Source organism: Pavona decussata, unplaced genomic scaffold (genome assembly GCF_977016875.1).
Source record: "Pavona decussata unplaced genomic scaffold, jaPavDecu1.1 SCAFFOLD_229, whole genome shotgun sequence".
In the NCBI taxonomy this organism is placed as follows: Eukaryota; Metazoa; Cnidaria; class Anthozoa; order Scleractinia; family Agariciidae; genus Pavona; species Pavona decussata.
In genome coordinates this window covers 443,776-461,476 of record NW_028145634.1, presented here as the reverse complement: position 1 = coordinate 461,476, position 17,701 = coordinate 443,776, and the positions used below count along the sequence as shown (strand labels likewise).

At 38.4% G+C, this 17,701-nt stretch overlaps 3 protein-coding genes across 3 annotated transcripts in view; 2 read left to right on the top strand and 1 right to left on the bottom strand.

Annotated features, from left to right (window-relative positions):
• The window catches only part of LOC146458736 (uncharacterized), a 256,692-nt gene that overhangs the window by 23,385 nt on the left and 215,606 nt on the right, over window positions 1–17,701 (top strand). The gene's annotated exons all lie outside the window — the stretch shown is intronic.
• The window catches only part of LOC146458746 (putative skeletal organic matrix protein 5), a 77,246-nt gene continuing 62,673 nt past the window's right edge, over window positions 3,129–17,701 (bottom strand). The window contains exons 4-5 of the mRNA XM_085090336.1: window positions 4,860–4,986; window positions 3,129–3,684 (exon numbers count right to left, since the gene is read on the bottom strand). Of these exons, the coding sequence (XP_084946462.1) occupies window positions 3,157–3,684; window positions 4,860–4,986 (655 nt within the window). The 3' untranslated portion in view covers window positions 3,129–3,156. The remainder of the gene's footprint in view (window positions 3,685–4,859; window positions 4,987–17,701) is intronic.
• Window positions 3,788–17,701, top strand: part of LOC146458735 (uncharacterized) — a 257,490-nt gene continuing 243,576 nt past the window's right edge. Inside the window, exon 1 of the mRNA XM_085090342.1 lies at window positions 3,788–4,770. Within this exon, the coding sequence (XP_084946468.1) occupies window positions 3,801–4,541 (741 nt within the window). The 5' untranslated portion in view covers window positions 3,788–3,800 and the 3' untranslated portion in view covers window positions 4,542–4,770. The remainder of the gene's footprint in view (window positions 4,771–17,701) is intronic.

Genomic DNA, 17,701 nt, shown 5'->3' with positions numbered 1-17,701 from the left:
CTGAAATTTCTGCCGTAAATTTATTTGTGGGGCGGTGTTTATTTGCTTGCTCAAAGAAATGCACTATCTCCTCTCTGTTTAAGGTCCAGAGGGAAAATATGTCATCTATATGTATCGTTTTCAAATGAGCGGTCTTCATGCACTTTGGTTTAAAATCTCCATTTCAACCTTAGCCATGAAGATATTGGCAAAGGCGACTGTTATTTTTGTACCCATGCCTGTACCATGGGTTTGTAGGCAATGCTTTCCATAGAACTGGAATGAATTTTCTTGGTGAATTAAATTTACTGCTGGGTCGTATTTAGAAGCCGTAATTTTGTGGACGGGAATGGGATTTGAACACTGGGAAGTTGGATTTGGAAAAAAAATGGGCTGGGAAATGGAATTGGTACCCCCCTCCCCCTTCAGGACTCTCTTAAACAAAACCTATTGAGAAGTATTATCCTTTGTTCAGTAAAAACCAGTGATAAACTGTGTTTGCAAGGACCACCGCGACAAAATAAAAGTACCGGATCCTGTATTGAAGGATCTTATCAGCAAAAAAATTGTAAAGCAAATAATCTAAAAAAAGAACAAGACTGATGTCACGGTCAGGGAAGTATATTTTCCAATATTTCAAAAGGCACGGCCTTTCTTCTTCAGGGTATGTTTGACACTGACCCTGTGGCAAAATACGTTACAATTTTAAACAGTTACAATAGATACCTAGACAGACAAAGAGAGCCATTCCATTCAGCTTAGCTCTGCAATGGTGTTTATAATAAAGTATCTATCTATCTCTCAGACTTTGACGTATTTGTTCTTCTGACGAAACTTTCAAACTCCAAACAAACGAACTCAGAACGTATCTCAACAAACGAGGATACAATCTGTCATTCCTCAACCAAGAAATAGGGCGCGTTAACGGAATCCCACGTTCCGACGCTATAGCTACGAAAGACACCTCCGACACCAACCAACCTATACGTACCCCTTGTTGTCACATACAATCCAGGTCCTCTTTCTGTATCATCCATTATTCACAAATTAAGAACACTTCAACATCCTATCTTCAACTCCCCGCTGCGCTAACGTTTTCAAAGCCACACCTCTTGTTGCCTTCCGACGGACCAACAACCTGAGTGATTTACTACTTAGCGCCAAACTACGTAATCCCACACAAAACAACCCACCCCATGGATCTTTTCGATGTGGAGACAACTGTTTAACTTGCAACTACATAACAGAAGGACGTACCAGCTACACATTTCATTCTACCGGCGAAACTAGACATATTACTCATCATATAGACTATAACTCTAAAAACGTTATTTACATGGTACACTGCAACCGCTGCCACAAACAATACATAGGAGAAACAAAACGACGACTTAAAGACCGTTTTAAGGGTCTTTTAACGAACACCGTAGACCAGTCGACAAACAAACAAACAGTTCCAAACCCACCACAGTTTCAGAACATTTTCTTTCTAACGACCATAACGCTTCTGACATGCTACTAATTCCTCTCGAACTCAGCAAATCTAATCGTGACAGTGCACGCAAAACTAGAGAGGCATACCTTATCGACAGAGGTCAAACTATTGAACCCTTAGGTCTTAATAGGAGAGATGAGACATGAACATTTTTCCCGTCTTTCATCTTCCTAAGTTATGTAATTAACTCATTGTCACGTATTTTTTTTCGTCTTCACGTTGTAACGTTGGCTAATTTACTTATACCTATTTACCAGTTGTATTTTCAAATTTCAAATTGTAACGTTTTTGTTTATGTAACTTTAGCCTTTTTCAGGTATCTATTGTAGCTGTTTAAAATTGTAACGTATCTTGCCACACGGTCAGTCTCAAACATACCCTGAAGAAGAAAGGCCGTGCCTTTCGAAATATTGGAAAATATACTTCCCTGACAGTAAAATCGGCCTTGCTCTTTTTTTTAGATTATTATCCTATGGTCTTTTTTTATCATTTTGTGGCAGATGGTTGTGGCGTTCTAATCTAGCGATCTTTGGATGAAATATTCAGTTTTGAGTATTCAAATGAAATTTGTCAAGGATTAGCCTCTGTACTGTGGTGATGTGAGCATTGCTAGGTATTGCAAGTTATTGATCATTATTATTCTGTGATTCTAATGTTTGAGTCTGTGGATGAAATAATATAATGTCACCATTGTTTTATTATTTTTGGGAATTTTCCCCTAGTTTGGGCTTCAGTGGAATTGTTTAACTCTTTACAGGGCTCTGATTTAAATCCTACAATCAAGGACAAAAGGGTTTGGCACAAATCTTACAAAGTATGTTCTTTACTGTGAATTTAGAGTGACCTTAGTAAATAAGCCAAGTTATCTGTTTACACTACACCGTACCGCCATACAATAGAGTGTGTCCGCGACGGCCATGTTGGAGGACTAAAACAATAGGAAATATTTGCATAAAAATAGAATATATTTCCCAAAGGAAAATCATTGTATTGTTTTGGTCCTCCAACATGGCCGTCGTGCACATACTCTATAGGTGCGGTTACATTAGACCTCTTCCCCAAAGCTCCCCTTGGGAAAATAGCTTGGGTTGGGTTCAGTCTGGGTTTCGATCGATTTCATGCTTGCGGTTACACGCTGATAAATTGCCCAGGGGGAACGGTAAACCTTAACCCTGTTTGACTGGTAAAATTTCACTGGTAAAATCTGTTACACACAAAACGTTGCTTCCCAGTGGGCGACAGCCATTTACCCAAGAGTAAAATGGCTAGTGTAAGCGCACCTAATGTTGCAGTCCACAAAGCATTTTTCCTACGCGGGCTCAACATTGTAATGGGGTGAGAGTCGGAGAAGGGCTATTTTTCTGTCGCGTGCGTACCAAAAAATTTGAATTTGTCCTAACCCTTTCGTTCTTGATTGTAGGTGGTCCCTTTAACTTATGGACTAATAATAAGGACTACATGTACAAAGAAATCATTAAAGGGATGAAACATTTTTAACCTTGTATGCAGTTGTTTATTTTACTTCCGTTTTACAAGACCATTACGCTCAATCAAGAGATCGTGATAAGGCCATTTTACCTCTTGGGCTAATCCAGTTTGAATTAAAATAATTAAGAGTTTCTGTATTGTGTTCTGAAGATCACTGTCGCTGTGAACTTGACATCTGTGGCCAGTTTTAGTACTCACTGCACCAAGATGTATCCCATGGCCTTGATGGACCTGTAACCATTATCCGGAAAATGGGTAGCCTCGTTTCCACACGTGTTGGAGTCATCAGGATATCCTCCAGTACCAAACCCGATTCTGGAGTCGCAGGTCAGGCAAGTTGTTTCTTGGTTACCCAGGATACCGATCCTTGCTTTGGAAAAGGCCCTCCCACCCGAAAAACTCAAAGTGTTAAACCCATCCTTGTTACAGTTGCGCTGCAAGGAGGCTGCAGACCCAAGGAGGCTCTTCCAAGTGTCACGGCCCAGTGAGGTGGCGCGGTATTGCCCGTCAGCGATCAGTGAGTACAGGGAGCTGGCCCGCTTGTTAATAACAACAAAGTTGATCTGATAATGGACCATCCGCATCCCAAGACAGATCTTGGAGAAAGACGTGCTCCAGTAGGATGGCATCTTCGTTTGCGTTAGGTCAAACCCAGTCTGCCCTCCTGCATGATTGTAGGTACTTTTGTTTCTCCAAAGGATAGAATCGTAATGGAAGGTGCGCTGAAAACAGAAAAAAAAAACATTTTACCGAATCAAAAAACCATAAGTAACAACAAAAAGGCCAAACCTAAAAACGGAAGAGTGACGAAGTTAAAACTAATGGCAAAAGTGAAGCTATGCTCCTGTCCACAAAAACTCTAATCGGCCCCCTTCAAGAACTCCGATACGAAGAAAACAGTATTGATTTTGTAAACTCCACCTGCTGCTTAGGAGTGGAAATTGACAATAAATTGTCCTGGTCACCTCTCATCGATGGATTATGTAAGAGTTACAGGAAAAAGCTTGGAGCTTTGAGGAGAATGCCACGCCTTCCCCCCAAAGTACTCGAGGAAATCTATTTCAAAACAGTTGTACCAGGAGTTACCTATTGCATCCCAGTATGGGGTGGATGTACCGCACCGCTTTTCAATAAACTAGAGGAAATCCACACAAAAGCAGCCAGGCTTATTCATGACCTACCACGTGACCGAGATAACACCTATATCCTTCAAAAAGCCAATTGGCTTCCACTATCATACATGTATAAAAAAGCTGTACTAAAACACTTCCACCAAGCTTTTTATCAAGCTGGCCCAACACAAATAACTGAACTGTTTTCTGTGAAAGCGGCAAAGTATGACTCTCGACGATCTAAACAACTGGTACTGGACAGACCCAAAAAGGAAATAGGCAGACTTTCTCTTCGACACAGAGGAACTATGATCTGGAACTCACTCCTTAGCAGCGTTAAAGACCACGATAATGTCACTACGTTTAAAAATCGTCTAAAGCAACTCTCCAAATTTATTAACAATTTCACCTTTGAAAAGGAGAGCTCACTGATCACAAATAAATCACATCACTTCTATTATTATTGATACTAATACGCATTTACTCAATCTAGTTCATTTTTTTTACTTTATTTTTATCTTTTTTCTTTTTTTTTACTCGTACATTGTACATATTTGGTCTTTTATATATAATATTTTTTCTCTTTTATTAGTTGTAATTATTGTAAATTAGTAACACAGGTCCACATCAGCCAACGGCTGCCAGTCTTTTTAACCTGAGAGGTCAAATTAAGTATGTATGTATGTATGTATGTATGTATGTATGTATGTATGTATGTATGTATGTATGTATGTATGTATGTATGTATGTATGTATGTATGTATGTATGTATGTATGTATTATACCTTTGCGCCATCAATCTTCATGACCGGCGTCCATCCTCCATCTCCACATCCAAAGTTTCCCATGTGACAGTAAACAGGAATTGTTTGTGAACCAAACATCAGCGTGTACACTTGACTCTTTGTTGAGCTGTTGTGGGAAAATAACAATTTTATGTTTACTCTTTGTCTTCCCCACGATAACACTACCAGACTCTGTATGTTATACTTCCTTTCACAATTGAAAATCTCAAGCAGAAACTATTACTTACTATAATTGCATGTAATATGTTACACTACATAGAACTATGCAGATTTGAAGTAAGATAAAGAAAACAAACTTGTTGGTGTGGGCAGGATTGCGCCATTCCACGTCTTCGAAAAGGAAGTACTTGTAAACCAGCCATAGACTGACCGTGATTTCAAATTAAAGTTACGTTTTCGATGTGACTAAAGAGGAATCGAAAGACTGTTATCTATCATTAGTAATAAGCCGAAAAGCACAGTTTCCTAATATTACAACGAAATTATATAATGACTTTAACCTGACCGTCAGAAGAGCTGATACAAATTTCCTTTTCCGATTTCCTTTTTCCAAGTATGCCTGTGTCACTTTGAATAATACTCATTCGTTCGTCAGGCTTACATACATTACATTTATTCCATTGTGCATATGCCAAACATTGATATTCCAATCCTAACAGTATGCAGGATGTTTGTCCTATGAACCTAGTTCAATGGCCTTAGCTCCCACGAGTCTCCTGCAACTCTAGAGCATCCGAATTCGACTCCTGATAGGAGCACTTGGATTTCCTTTTTCCGAGTATGGCCTAGTATGCCTGTGTCACTTTGAAATGAATAATACATAATTCTCATATCTTTAATTCTCAAATAGGTTTAAAAGTAAGTTTGTAATTAGTCCTTCAACATAAGGTTGTCAGCGATAAATAATACGATTTCAATCTTTTCCTTAATGAAATTGAGTAGGGACACTCATAAAAGAGATGAAACTTTGTTTCTGGTTCCCGTTTCCAGAAAGAACAAAGGTCTTCTGCAACGAAGTGCATCTTGAAAAATATCGAATTTGTTTAAAGTATGGAATATGGTATATGAGGAACGAGAAGTGCTTATTATAATGTTTCATCGGATACGTTGAATTAATTCTTGAACCTTTACGCAGAATTTGGAAAGCCAACTTTCTTGAGGGCCAAAACGGAACAGCAATCTTTTGATTTTTCTTGGTTCTTTTGAACTGAATTAGAGCTAATGTTAGCACTGATAACGATAACAAAGTTACATGTCCACTCTGTTTAACTTGGAACTGATTGTTACTGTGGGCGTGAATTGGGGAAGGGGATGAGACGATTCTGTACCTCTCACATACACCCCTCCCTCCCTCCCTTCGAGGTAGAAAAATACCTTCACTAACGTCATTTGTGACTCTTCCAGTTTTGGCCAAATTTTGCTGTACCTTTTAAAAAGTCATTGAAAAGAAAAGACCTGACGCTTCCAGTGCTAGGAAATTTTTTTCTCCCTTCATTCTGACGTCTACATCCATGGATACAAAACCGAGTCGATACTTTTGGTGGATCGGCACAAATTAAGGCGGAGACTTTGCAATAATATTTAAGTTTCACATGGCAAATACATCTCTATTGAATAAAGTTTTTAAATGTTTTGCTAAACATACATTTACAAACTACCTGAAAAAGAAAAAAAGAAAGAAAGAAAGAAAGAAAGTGCAGATTAATGGAAGTGAATGTTTATTCGCTCCCAACGAATATTTAGTTATGTTACAACGGTTGACAAATAGCTCGCTTAGATACTAAGGTGAAAGAAAACTTAGAGATTCAAAGACCATTATAGCTTTATACATTTGTCGCTGAGTGCGTAATTTTCTCCACCTAATTAATTAAGTTTAATAAATAAATCATGAACATTAGTGTCATAACTGGAAGAGCTTAGAAACGTAAATGTATTTCTCGTACTGTTCCTTACAAGAAGTGGGGCTGCAAAGAAAATTGTCTGCATTAACTTTCAACTAGATGCACCTATATGAGGTAACTATCAACATGTAATACATAAATTAACCAAGTTTATACAGTTTTTGTTAGACCGAGACTGGAAAAACAAAAAGCCGCAAGACACTTCTCAGTGAAAAAAAGCCCCCTCCCTCCCCCGCTAAAAAGGAGTTGGCAATAATAGCGGTACGATCATACCTTCATCATCGAAAAGAATTTCGTGTCGTCTATGATCTACGTCTGTTCTAGATAATGTCCTCTCCCTGAGCAAGTTTTTAATCTGTCATATGCCGTTACACATCATTCAGTACTGACAGTTTTCATTTTTTATCTAGTTGTTCAAGGCAGGCCCGCCGAGGTAACCCGGATAAGTGTTATTCAATCTCGTAATTAATTGAACGAATTATTTTCAAGTCAGTTGTTTTAAAGACAGAAAAAATTATTCTGGTCCAACATCAGTTGGGCTTTGGCTACCGTCAAACCGTATATCAGAGAAATGCTTTTCAGGAGGAGAAAAATAAATCCTAGTTGACCTTTTTCCTAGAGGGAGTGAATTTGGCGTTGGTCGTGTTTCCAACAACTCGATTGTGGTTAAAAATTAATGTCTGTACTGTCTCATTGGCTACCTGGTTCTTCAGTGCACTTGTACACGCGTTCAATCTCTGCCGCCATTCTGTCGACTAGATTCTTAACGTCTACTTCTTGTTTCTTAATCTCATCTTTTTGTTTGTTGATCCCATCGACAACCCTCTTTTCCTCAGAGGAAGCAGCTGCAAACAATTTTTAAAGCAAACTGTAAGAAACATCCCAATGATAACAGTCAACGTCTTTGCGTAACCACCCTTCGATCACTGCTGCAAAATGCCAATCTTTTTAGTCATAGCAAAATCATGATAGCTGAAGCCATTCGTAACTACAGGGTGATAATTCGTGATAATGCGGTAGAAATGAGTCATGTCACGGTCAGCACTCGTTTCCATATCTTAAACTACCCTTGGACATTTACTTGAAATTAAATGAGGGGAAGCTTAGGTTAGCCCAAAATAACACTCCGGTTAGGGTAAAAAGCACTACGGTTAGCCGAAGGGAAAAATCATTTAATATGGTGGGGGGGGGGGGGGGCATGAAGATATTGAGGGAGGGCCTAAAACTTTAGGAACATGTGTTGGGGGGACTCTGGAAAAATGATAGGGTCGGGGGCGCACAATGTTTTCCTTGATGTGAACAGTGTAATTTTAACGTATGAATAATAACAAGCAAGTTTCCAGTCAGGCAATCTATTGTCCGTAGCAGCAAAAAGAGAATAAGTTCAACCACCTCTTATCTCATACATTATCTATGTTTTCATTGGAGTGTCCAGTGTTCATGTCACCATCTATAGGATTAGCACTTCATTGAGTGACTACAGCGTGTCAACTTGAAAATTTTCTTTCAGCCCCCAAAAGGGTCTTATTGAACCACAGGGTACCCAGACTCACGAACAGATCACGTAGTTGCTAAATATGAGGATTTGTACACAGCTTTTGTGCTGGTTTAGGCATCGAATGATATCAAAATTGTGACTTATTAAAGGCTTTAGAGCAGTCAAGAACACAAAATGGGTGGCAATCGATATTGCGAGTAAAATGTAATAACTGGTTATGGTTATTTTTGTTCGCTCCCTAAGCAGGCCATAACAGTTCCATATCATCGTTTTTTCGCTGGGTTCGAATCCCGTTCAAGCCTGACTTTTTTTCAGGCTTTCTCAGTTCGCGACTGCTTTTAAAAGTTGTGCACTAACTTCGAGGATCTTCCTTCTATTTAATCTATTATGCGCAGTTCAAAATATATGTTTCATAGCGGAGCTCCGCGCGCCGGAGGCGCACTGCGGAGCCCCATATTTAAGAGAATTTGGTAACCCATGAAATCGAAAAATTTTGGTTTGGTTATGACGTCACTTGTCCACCGGTACGACCGTTCGACCGACCGTACGCAATCCCACAATGCTAATGCGCCCGTGTTTGTTTGGCGGGAAGTTGCATGGCGAGGTGCGTTTACAACAGAAATGATAAAGAACACAAAATACAAAGTCAATTTATATGTTTTCGTTGGATATGTTGACAAACGTGGAAAGAAGAGAAAGAGAGAGTAAAAGAAATCAGAAAAGCGGGGACGATTAAGCAAAGTTCAATGTGAAAGCGAGCGATAGATAGCAAGTTAGAGCAGGCCGGCCGGAAAAGTAAGTTTAAAGAAGCTTCACATTTGTCTATATCACCCGTTTGTGATCAGTTATGGCAACTTTCAGAACTCTAAAATAGCTTTACGTAGACACTTTAAGGCCAACTCTGGGACCTTAAGTCGCCTTAAGTCGCTTAAAGTCGCCTAAAGTTGCCTTAAGTCGCCTTAAATACCTCCGGCAGGGGGAGGGGGAATCTCATATTAAATTGACAGGGGTGATTGCCATACCTTTTCTGGGTTAATATTTTGTGGTTTGATACCCCTTGGGGTGTTAAGAGCTAAAATTACTTCCATCAGATACATTGTGGTAGCTTTTAGGGTAATGAGCCAAAAAATATGACAGGCAGCAAATGTCAATCAGCTGATTTGGTACCTCTTAAATAAAATGATAGAAAAAATTGTTCAGATCATGCCCACAAAACAGAATTCTGATACCTTTCAGGGCTTCTTTTCAAACTTTTTGAGTTTATCCCTTTCACTTTTATATGGGAGCCCCCCCTCCCCCCCAACCCCAGCCCCTGCCAATCTTTTATAAATCACTCAGGTTAGAAAAAGGTCAAATTTCCCCCAGAGGATAAACTTCCCCATTTCAATAGGTGGTTTTCACCTCACACATCGTCACGCAAGTGAAAAAATAAAATCCTCAACCATTCAATAGATAAAGTCAAGAAATTGATATGTTGTAGAAGAGTGATACATAAACAACGTGTGAAAGCCACAGGGCTGTGCGATGTCTCCTAATCGAGTTATTCGAGAAAATGTACCACGGAAAATTACAGAGTTTAGTATGGGACGCCATGTTGGTGCCCCGTCTGATGGGCACCAACATGGCGGCCGGAAACCAGCAAAAACATCTGGAGTTTACCTTGCCTATTTCAAAGCCTTTCTTCGCTCTGCTGAACTTTCACACATTGACATTAACGCTTCTATTACATGTTAGCTGATCAGACCTGAAAAAAACAGGAGGCGAATCGATGTTTTCATGTACGTGACATGTTTAGAGCAACAATCCTTCTGTCACGCACTGCGCAAAAATCTAAAATTCAAACTGCTCTATTAATTCAAAACAAAGAACGCTATCCTGCTGAAAACAAGCAAGCCGATGGAAATTTAGATTTTCTTATATGTGATGAAGATAAAAACCCAAAATTGTGTTTAGTTATGAATTTCAGTTTTTTATGACGTCATGTGAAAACCAAGAATAAAAACAAATATGAATTTGTTGTCCATAATAGTGTGTTCATTGGGTTACTGATCTCTGTCAGTGACTCAACTGATGGTCATAATATTATATATAATTCCATCAACCATCCCCCCATACAAATGTGAGAACTTAAAAGCTGGGGTTGGAGGACCCTTTCTAAAAGTAACAGACCTGGTTGTAACACATTTTAACAGAAACCCTAAATTAATGGTACAAGAATATTCTTTCACTGGCATGGCTCCAATACTCTTGCACACCAAGAAGCCTTCTTGGCAGTTTGCCATATTTATGCGATAAACTTCCCACCTACGAATAAGCACCCACTTCAAATAAGGCATTAAGCGCCAAACCCGAAAGCCCAAAAAGTGAATGAGAGCCTGCCCTCAAATAAGAGCCCACCCCACCCCCTCCCAACAAAATACATTTCTGTACTAGCCCAGCATGAAGTAAGATCAGTGTCAGTTGTGTTCCAAAATTGGTTTTAGATATGATACTCAAAGAACTTTTATATTGTTTATGTTAGATTTTGCACTTTTTGTGCCTTGTTCAAGCGAAATAAACTTGTCAGCCCCCTTTATCCCTTGTCTTGTTATTCTCTAAAAATGCCCTGGCTTGCTGAAAATGTTGGGAGACCCTCATGGTCCCAAAATTAAGTGCCCAGGGTGGTTAATCGAATAAATACTTATACGGTATTAACACATGTGTTTTAAAGCAGGTATGAATCAAGCAATGGATTCAAACTGTGCTGAGGCTTAAGTCATGTGCAATTACGGAGGCATGGAAAGGAAAACATGAACAGAAATGTGGAAACCTCTTCCTGCATGAACTTTTTATTGGAATATTTTGGATAACACAAATAAATAAAATGAGCTTTTCTTTTCTGATAAAAAGATAATAATTTTTTCTAACTAGGTCTTAAATAAAAATCAAGAGTCAATGTCTCTTATCAAGAATTGATAAACTTTATAACCTTAAGTGCACACTGTATGAAGGTTAAAATTATCCACTATCAGTCACTTACCGATTGGAAAACTTATCAGGTGCCACCGAACAGTACATAAATGCAAGAAAGGATAACTTCTGGATATTGACGTGCCAAATCCATTCGCGATGAGTGTCTATTTCACAACAACCATTTGACTTAGCATTTGTAAACAAACGAAGAAGCTGAAATGTGCCAGGCGTTCAGACTAGCTAAAGTTCAAACATACATTGAATTCAGTTTCTTGCCGCAAATCTTCATTGCCAAAATGTTTCCTGTAATTGACCACTAAGTAGAAATGCAATTCTACGGACATCTTTTCCACTGCGACTGGAAATAATTCCAAAACCTCTTAAAATAAATCCAGCAATTCACAAGTTGCATGCATTTGAGACAAATGTGGGCACTGGGAACAAATAGAGATGAAGAAATGCATGCCGGGACGATCGTCTTCAAAATGGCGGCACCAATGCATGCTTTCAAGGTTTGTGTACATTTTTGTGAATTTGTTATGCGTATTCTTGTTCTGTTATATTGTCATCAGTTGAACGGTATATATTTTCTTTTAAACAGGTAAAACGCTACAGAAGGAGGCGTATCAATTAATAGTGAATGTAACAAAATGCTGTAGTTGATCAAATTATTTGATATAAGCTTGCTAAGCTTAATGTGTATTAAATATATCATTGTGATTGAGTGATTTTTGATACTCTTTACGTATTTATTACCGATCAATACTCTTGTTTAATAGATGAATTATGTATCAAAAAATTCCAGATGTGATCACTTGTGGGCATAATGTGCATCATGTCAAATTTTTCGGGGATGATCACCCATGGAGTTTCCTGATACATAATGCTTGCATCATAACAATCCAGGCAATATTTTATTTCCTTTCTTGGACACATTTTGTTCAAGTCTATGCGTGTTAGTTAAGGTCATATTGAAGGCCTTTCTGGGCCTGAACTGGGGTGTCTGTACTAAGGACTTGAAATCCGGTGTGCGACAAATGCAGACTGCAGACTTGCAGACCTGCAGACTTGCAGACTTGCAGACTTGATGGACTCAACGACCTCAACATACCGGCCTTTCCCAATTCATTTAAAAAGTAATATTGTGTAACGTCCGCCATTCCACATCATGCGTTGTCCGCTTAGTAGGCTTTAAGGCTACTTGGTTGATTCCATGGAGTGTTGCTGATTCACTAGCTCGCGGCAGTAGCAAGATCGAGTGATATAATCCCCTGTGGAGGCATGTGTTGTTTACGAAATTTTAAGAGCTAAAACCTCGCGCAGGAATTTTTAAATTCAAACTAACTTTGGCATGGCGACCACCTGAGCAACACGTCTACATAATTTTTTTGCTATCCTAACTTTAAACTCGGATATCTCGATAACCAATCAAAATATCGGAAAAGCCTTATTAATGTCTTTTGAAAAACGCTGTGCAGCTAATTCGTTCTTGCCAGGCGTTCGATACCCGATAATTTCAATGCAACAGGCCACGTTAGTCGGAGAGTTTACCCGATCCTGATATTTTAGAAAATAAAAAAATCACTAAAATTGTATTTTCGTCAGAACCTAGCCCTTATTATGCTGTTTGCTATATAGTTTGACAACATTTTCTCAAAACTGGCGCACGTACGAATTTTATTCCTGAAGGACAATCGTGGAAGTAGCCAAGTATCAAAGCATACCAAGCGGACAGCGCATGATATGGAATGGCGGAGGTTACACAATATTATTTTTAAAATGAATTGGGAAAGGCCAGTATGTTGAGTCTGCAAGTCTGCAGGTCTGCAGGTCTGCAAGTCTGCAAGTCTGCAGTCTGCATTTGTCGCACACCGCTTGAAATCTTTGTGATGATGAAGCCTGGGTAATTTCTCAGTAATCTTAACAGCTATATGCATTTTAAGGCTTGGTTCCCTGATTGGTGGATTACAATAAATCATTCACAGGACCATCACAGAACATCCTGTTTGCCTTTAAGGTTAAGGGTTCCATATCCATGTGGGACCTAAACAAGGCAAATTAATTGTATATGTCCACTGTGGTATATTAATAGGCCTAACTATACATGGGCAACAGTCTAGCTTACTCACTGCACCTTGTGTAAAATTCTCCTTAAGTCGCCCAAAATCGCCTCAAGTCGCCTTAAATCGCCTTAAGTCACTTAAAATCGCTTCAATTTTACAGTGTATTTTGCTTAAGTCGCCTTAAATCGCCCTAAGTCGCCCAAAGTTACGGCGACTTAAGGTCCCAGAGTAGCCCTACTTTAATCGCTTTTGATATTGCTAATATTCAAGGAGAAGTTTAATTTTGAAAAATATATTTCGTGGCCGTGTTTTTCATTTGCACCGCACGGCTCTCACTTCCGCTCAGGTTGTCTAAACGTCAGTCAAAGTCACCACAAACAGTCCTTCTCAGGACTTCACTCACCCGGATGATCGTAATTTACGTACTTATCTCATGTGATTGACGGACTAAACACACACAAGTTTCAAAGTTCTTAAATAATTCTACCAAACACCAAAGAGTATTTTTCTGTATTCTCCTTTTGTTAACGTTTATTTAGAGACTAGAATTATTAATAATTAGGAGCAGAATGGGCACAGTTTTGAATTTCCAAACATTTTTCCCCGAGAGCTATTTTAATAACTTGCTCTCGCAAAAAATACCATGTTTACGTAATTCCGATGGCCTTTTATAAACAGATCATTTGTAAATTAAAATAATTTCTTCTAGGCAAAAATCGATAATTTATTGTGCTACGTGTTTCAAGCTTTACATGCACAGATACTTTAGTCGTTGTTAAATTCTCGATACCTTTGATATTCGTACAGAAATTAATTTTTGAACATTTTGTTTCATGACCGTTTTTTTTTTCATTCGCTCCGCACGGCTCTCGTGCGTTTGTAAACACACACAAGTTTAAAAGCTCTGAAATAATTGTACCAAAAGCCAAAGACTATTTTCCCGTTTTCTCCATTTGTTAAAGTTTATTTAGATACTACAACTGTTACTATAGGAGCAGAATTGACACAGTTTTAAATTTTCAAACATTTTCCCCCGGGAGCTACCTTGCTCTCATGTTTACGTGATTCGACGGCCGTTTACAGGTCATTTGTAAACGAAAATGCTTTCTTCCAGACAACAATCGATAATTTTTCTTTATGTAAGGCTTTACTGACAGATGCTTCAATCGTCAATTACAGTGCGACGCACTGTAAATTCTCGACACCATCGATATTTGTGTAGAAATTATAAATCAGTTTTGAAAAATATTTTTTCGTGGTCGTGTTGTTTTCATGGCACCACACGGCTCTCATGTGTTCGCACGCAAGTTTAAAAGCTCTAAAATAATTCTAGCAAACACCAAACACTATTTTTTTTTCAATATTTTCCATTCGTTAACGTTTATATAGAGACTAGGATTATTGCTACAGGAGCAGAATTGACACAGTTTTGAATTTCCAAACATTTTCCCCGGGTCGCTCAGTTGCTCAGTACACCAAAAATATTATCATGACGTGTAATTCGACGGTCGTTTACAAATCATTTGTAAACGAAAATGCTTTCTTCCAGGCAACAATCGATATTTTTTCTTTATGTTATGTGCTTCAAGCTTTACACATTTTACCCGTGATACCACCAATATTCGCAGAGAAATTATTTTTTGAACATTTTGTTTTTGAGCCGTGTACATGCAATGCATTTGCGCCGCTCTGCCTTCATGCGCTTGGACTGTATAAACACGCACAAGTTTTTTTTAAAAACGCTCTGATATTTCGCTCTACAACCAAGCGTTAAAGTGTTAAAATTTTTATAAGGTCCAGGATTATTTTAGTAGGAGTGATATTGACTGAGTTATGATTTTTCAAACATTTCTATCCGCGCGCCAAATAAGTCTGGGTTTCCTGTTAGGCAACGACGACGGTAGCAACAACATTTGAACAAAAACAATCACTCCGCAATTAAATTTTGATACATTTCTTTGCCGTCCTCCGCAAAACATGAGAACATGAGCAAACGACGGTGAATTTTTCTTTCTCTGTTAACTTGAACGCAACTCCTACCAATTTAGGCAACTTGCTCGCTGTTTACTAGTCTAATGCATTTCTGATCAACAATCAATGTTTTTTTCTTTATTTTACGTGTTTCAAGCTTACAAATATACTTCAATCGCTTCGATAGGATAAATATTCGTAGGGAAACCAATTTTTGAACATTCTGTATCGCGGCAGTTTCGTTCGCACCGCACGGTTCTCATTCAGTTTCAAACACACTTAAGATCTGTGCCAAGCAACCAAGAGTGATTTCCCCGTGTTCTCCTTTTTTTGGCGTTTATTTGGATTTCAGTAGGAGCAATATTGACTGAGTTGTAAATTTTACACATGCAATGAAGAGAGAATATAACGGTTTAATTCAGGAGTAAACTAACAACGATAAAACTTAATGTCAGGCATCAATTTATTGTTCACCTGCGCTATGAAGCTTCCTACCGATTGAAAATCCGCGAAAATAGATCGATAAAAATAGCAAACGGTGGATCTAAAGAAGGAGCTTACGGGGTAATTTCTTCCACTGAATTTGACCTGCTCCTTCTTCCCATCAAAAGCACGCTGTTATGCTCGGTTATCATTCGTTGTAAGAAGAAGTAGCGAGGTGGAAGCACTTGTTCGCCATGACTGATTTCAGTTTCTCAGCTAAACAAATGTCAATCCGATCCAAGTTTTTAGCTTTGACGCAAATGATATTTTGCTGTTTCTTGTAAGACACGAAAACTTAACGTTTAGGAATTTTCTTTCTAGCTGCAGCACTTGATTTCCATGTATTTGTGGTACAAATAACTCGGCTTAAACAGTCGAACTCCAAAGAACTTGAAAGAACTCGTTATTTTTGGACACAAAATGAAGAAACCAACGAAATATAGAACTGGCGTGCTCAGCCAATTTGGAGCGAGTATTTTCGCCGCTCGACCTATCAGGAGTATGTAATTTTGCCCTCTGTATTACATTGTTGTTGTTATTGTTGATGGACAGTTTTTGCTGCATATGCACTAAAAATATATATAACTGCAGAAAGAATGAGGAAGTAGTAACGTTATTACGTTCATACGCTAAGCAGATTTCTATATGCTATGAAAAAAAAATTGGAGCTCCGCTTTTAGGCTTGGCTAAATATATATATTATATTCATATTCATTTACTGTATATCTCGGAATCTGTTTAATGATTAAACCTACGCACCATGCGATATTTTTCTACCCGCTACGTCTTAAAACAATTATATTTATTGGCTTGACTTTTTTATTTCTTGAACAATGAACTCATTACACTGAGCTTATAGCACCTAAATATTCAGTTTCAATATTTTACCTTCAGTCCCTGTAGGCTGTTTTGTCACAGTCACTGGGAACAAGATGAGAAGGAGAAGGAACGCTTTCATAACCGCCATCTTTGATTCTGTCGCTGAAAACGGTGAAGTAGTCAATCTAAAATCCCACATTGATTTTTGAAAAGGAAATTTGTTTTCATAACTTTTGCATTTTTTAAAAAAATTCAAATATTACTGTTAAGTGAGATCATCCGCTTACCTTGAGAGCCTGTCGAGCTATGTAATCTATTGTAGATGCGCAAGAGAAGGTCTTTTTAGGTGCTTCTTGTGTTCCCGTTTCCACATCGGACGAACTGTTTTGTCTGCGCTAAGGTCAAACAATTTTAAATGAAACTGTATATTGTTTTTAACAAACTGTGACTGTCAACTTCGTGGTGGCTTCTTTCTAATCGTCAAATAAATTCCAAAGAATGTCGTGATCAAAGTCGGTAGCACGAACGTGGAAATTGATAGCCTCGCACGAATCTTGCGTGTGATTGGTGAGTTAAAACAGTCATCTGTAACTTAACTTTTACCATACTAATTAAAAGGGCAGTGTCACTTATTTTTAGTGTCACCTTCCAAAAACCATATTTGTATGGTTGTAAATGTTCTAATAATAGTTCGGTTTTGTTAACAATAACCTTACTAGTGCACAGAAACTATTATCATTCATCCATATCTGCCGATGGCTAGGATGGAAATGGATTGCAATTTGAAAAAATTGGCCCTTTTTTTCAAGTTTCTTCTGAGTATTTCTCGGTGAAGTCATTTCATATTTTCTTCCCCATGTTGTGAGAGCAATTTCATGTTAGAAAAGAGATTCTTAGTCAAATATTTGAGCAGCTTTGGCCAACATACAGCAAAACCTCCGTGAAAGTGCCCCTTTAAAATTGAAAGAAAGATGTAAAAACGTTGTCAAACAAATCTATCAAGTGGAAACGATACGGACCCGAGGCCCTGTAAAAAATAGGGTTTTAGACAGCCTAGCCTGTTCGCCAGCTTGCCCCTTGTTGATGAACGGTTTTCGCTTGATTTGAATCATAAACAGAAATAAAAATTTAAAG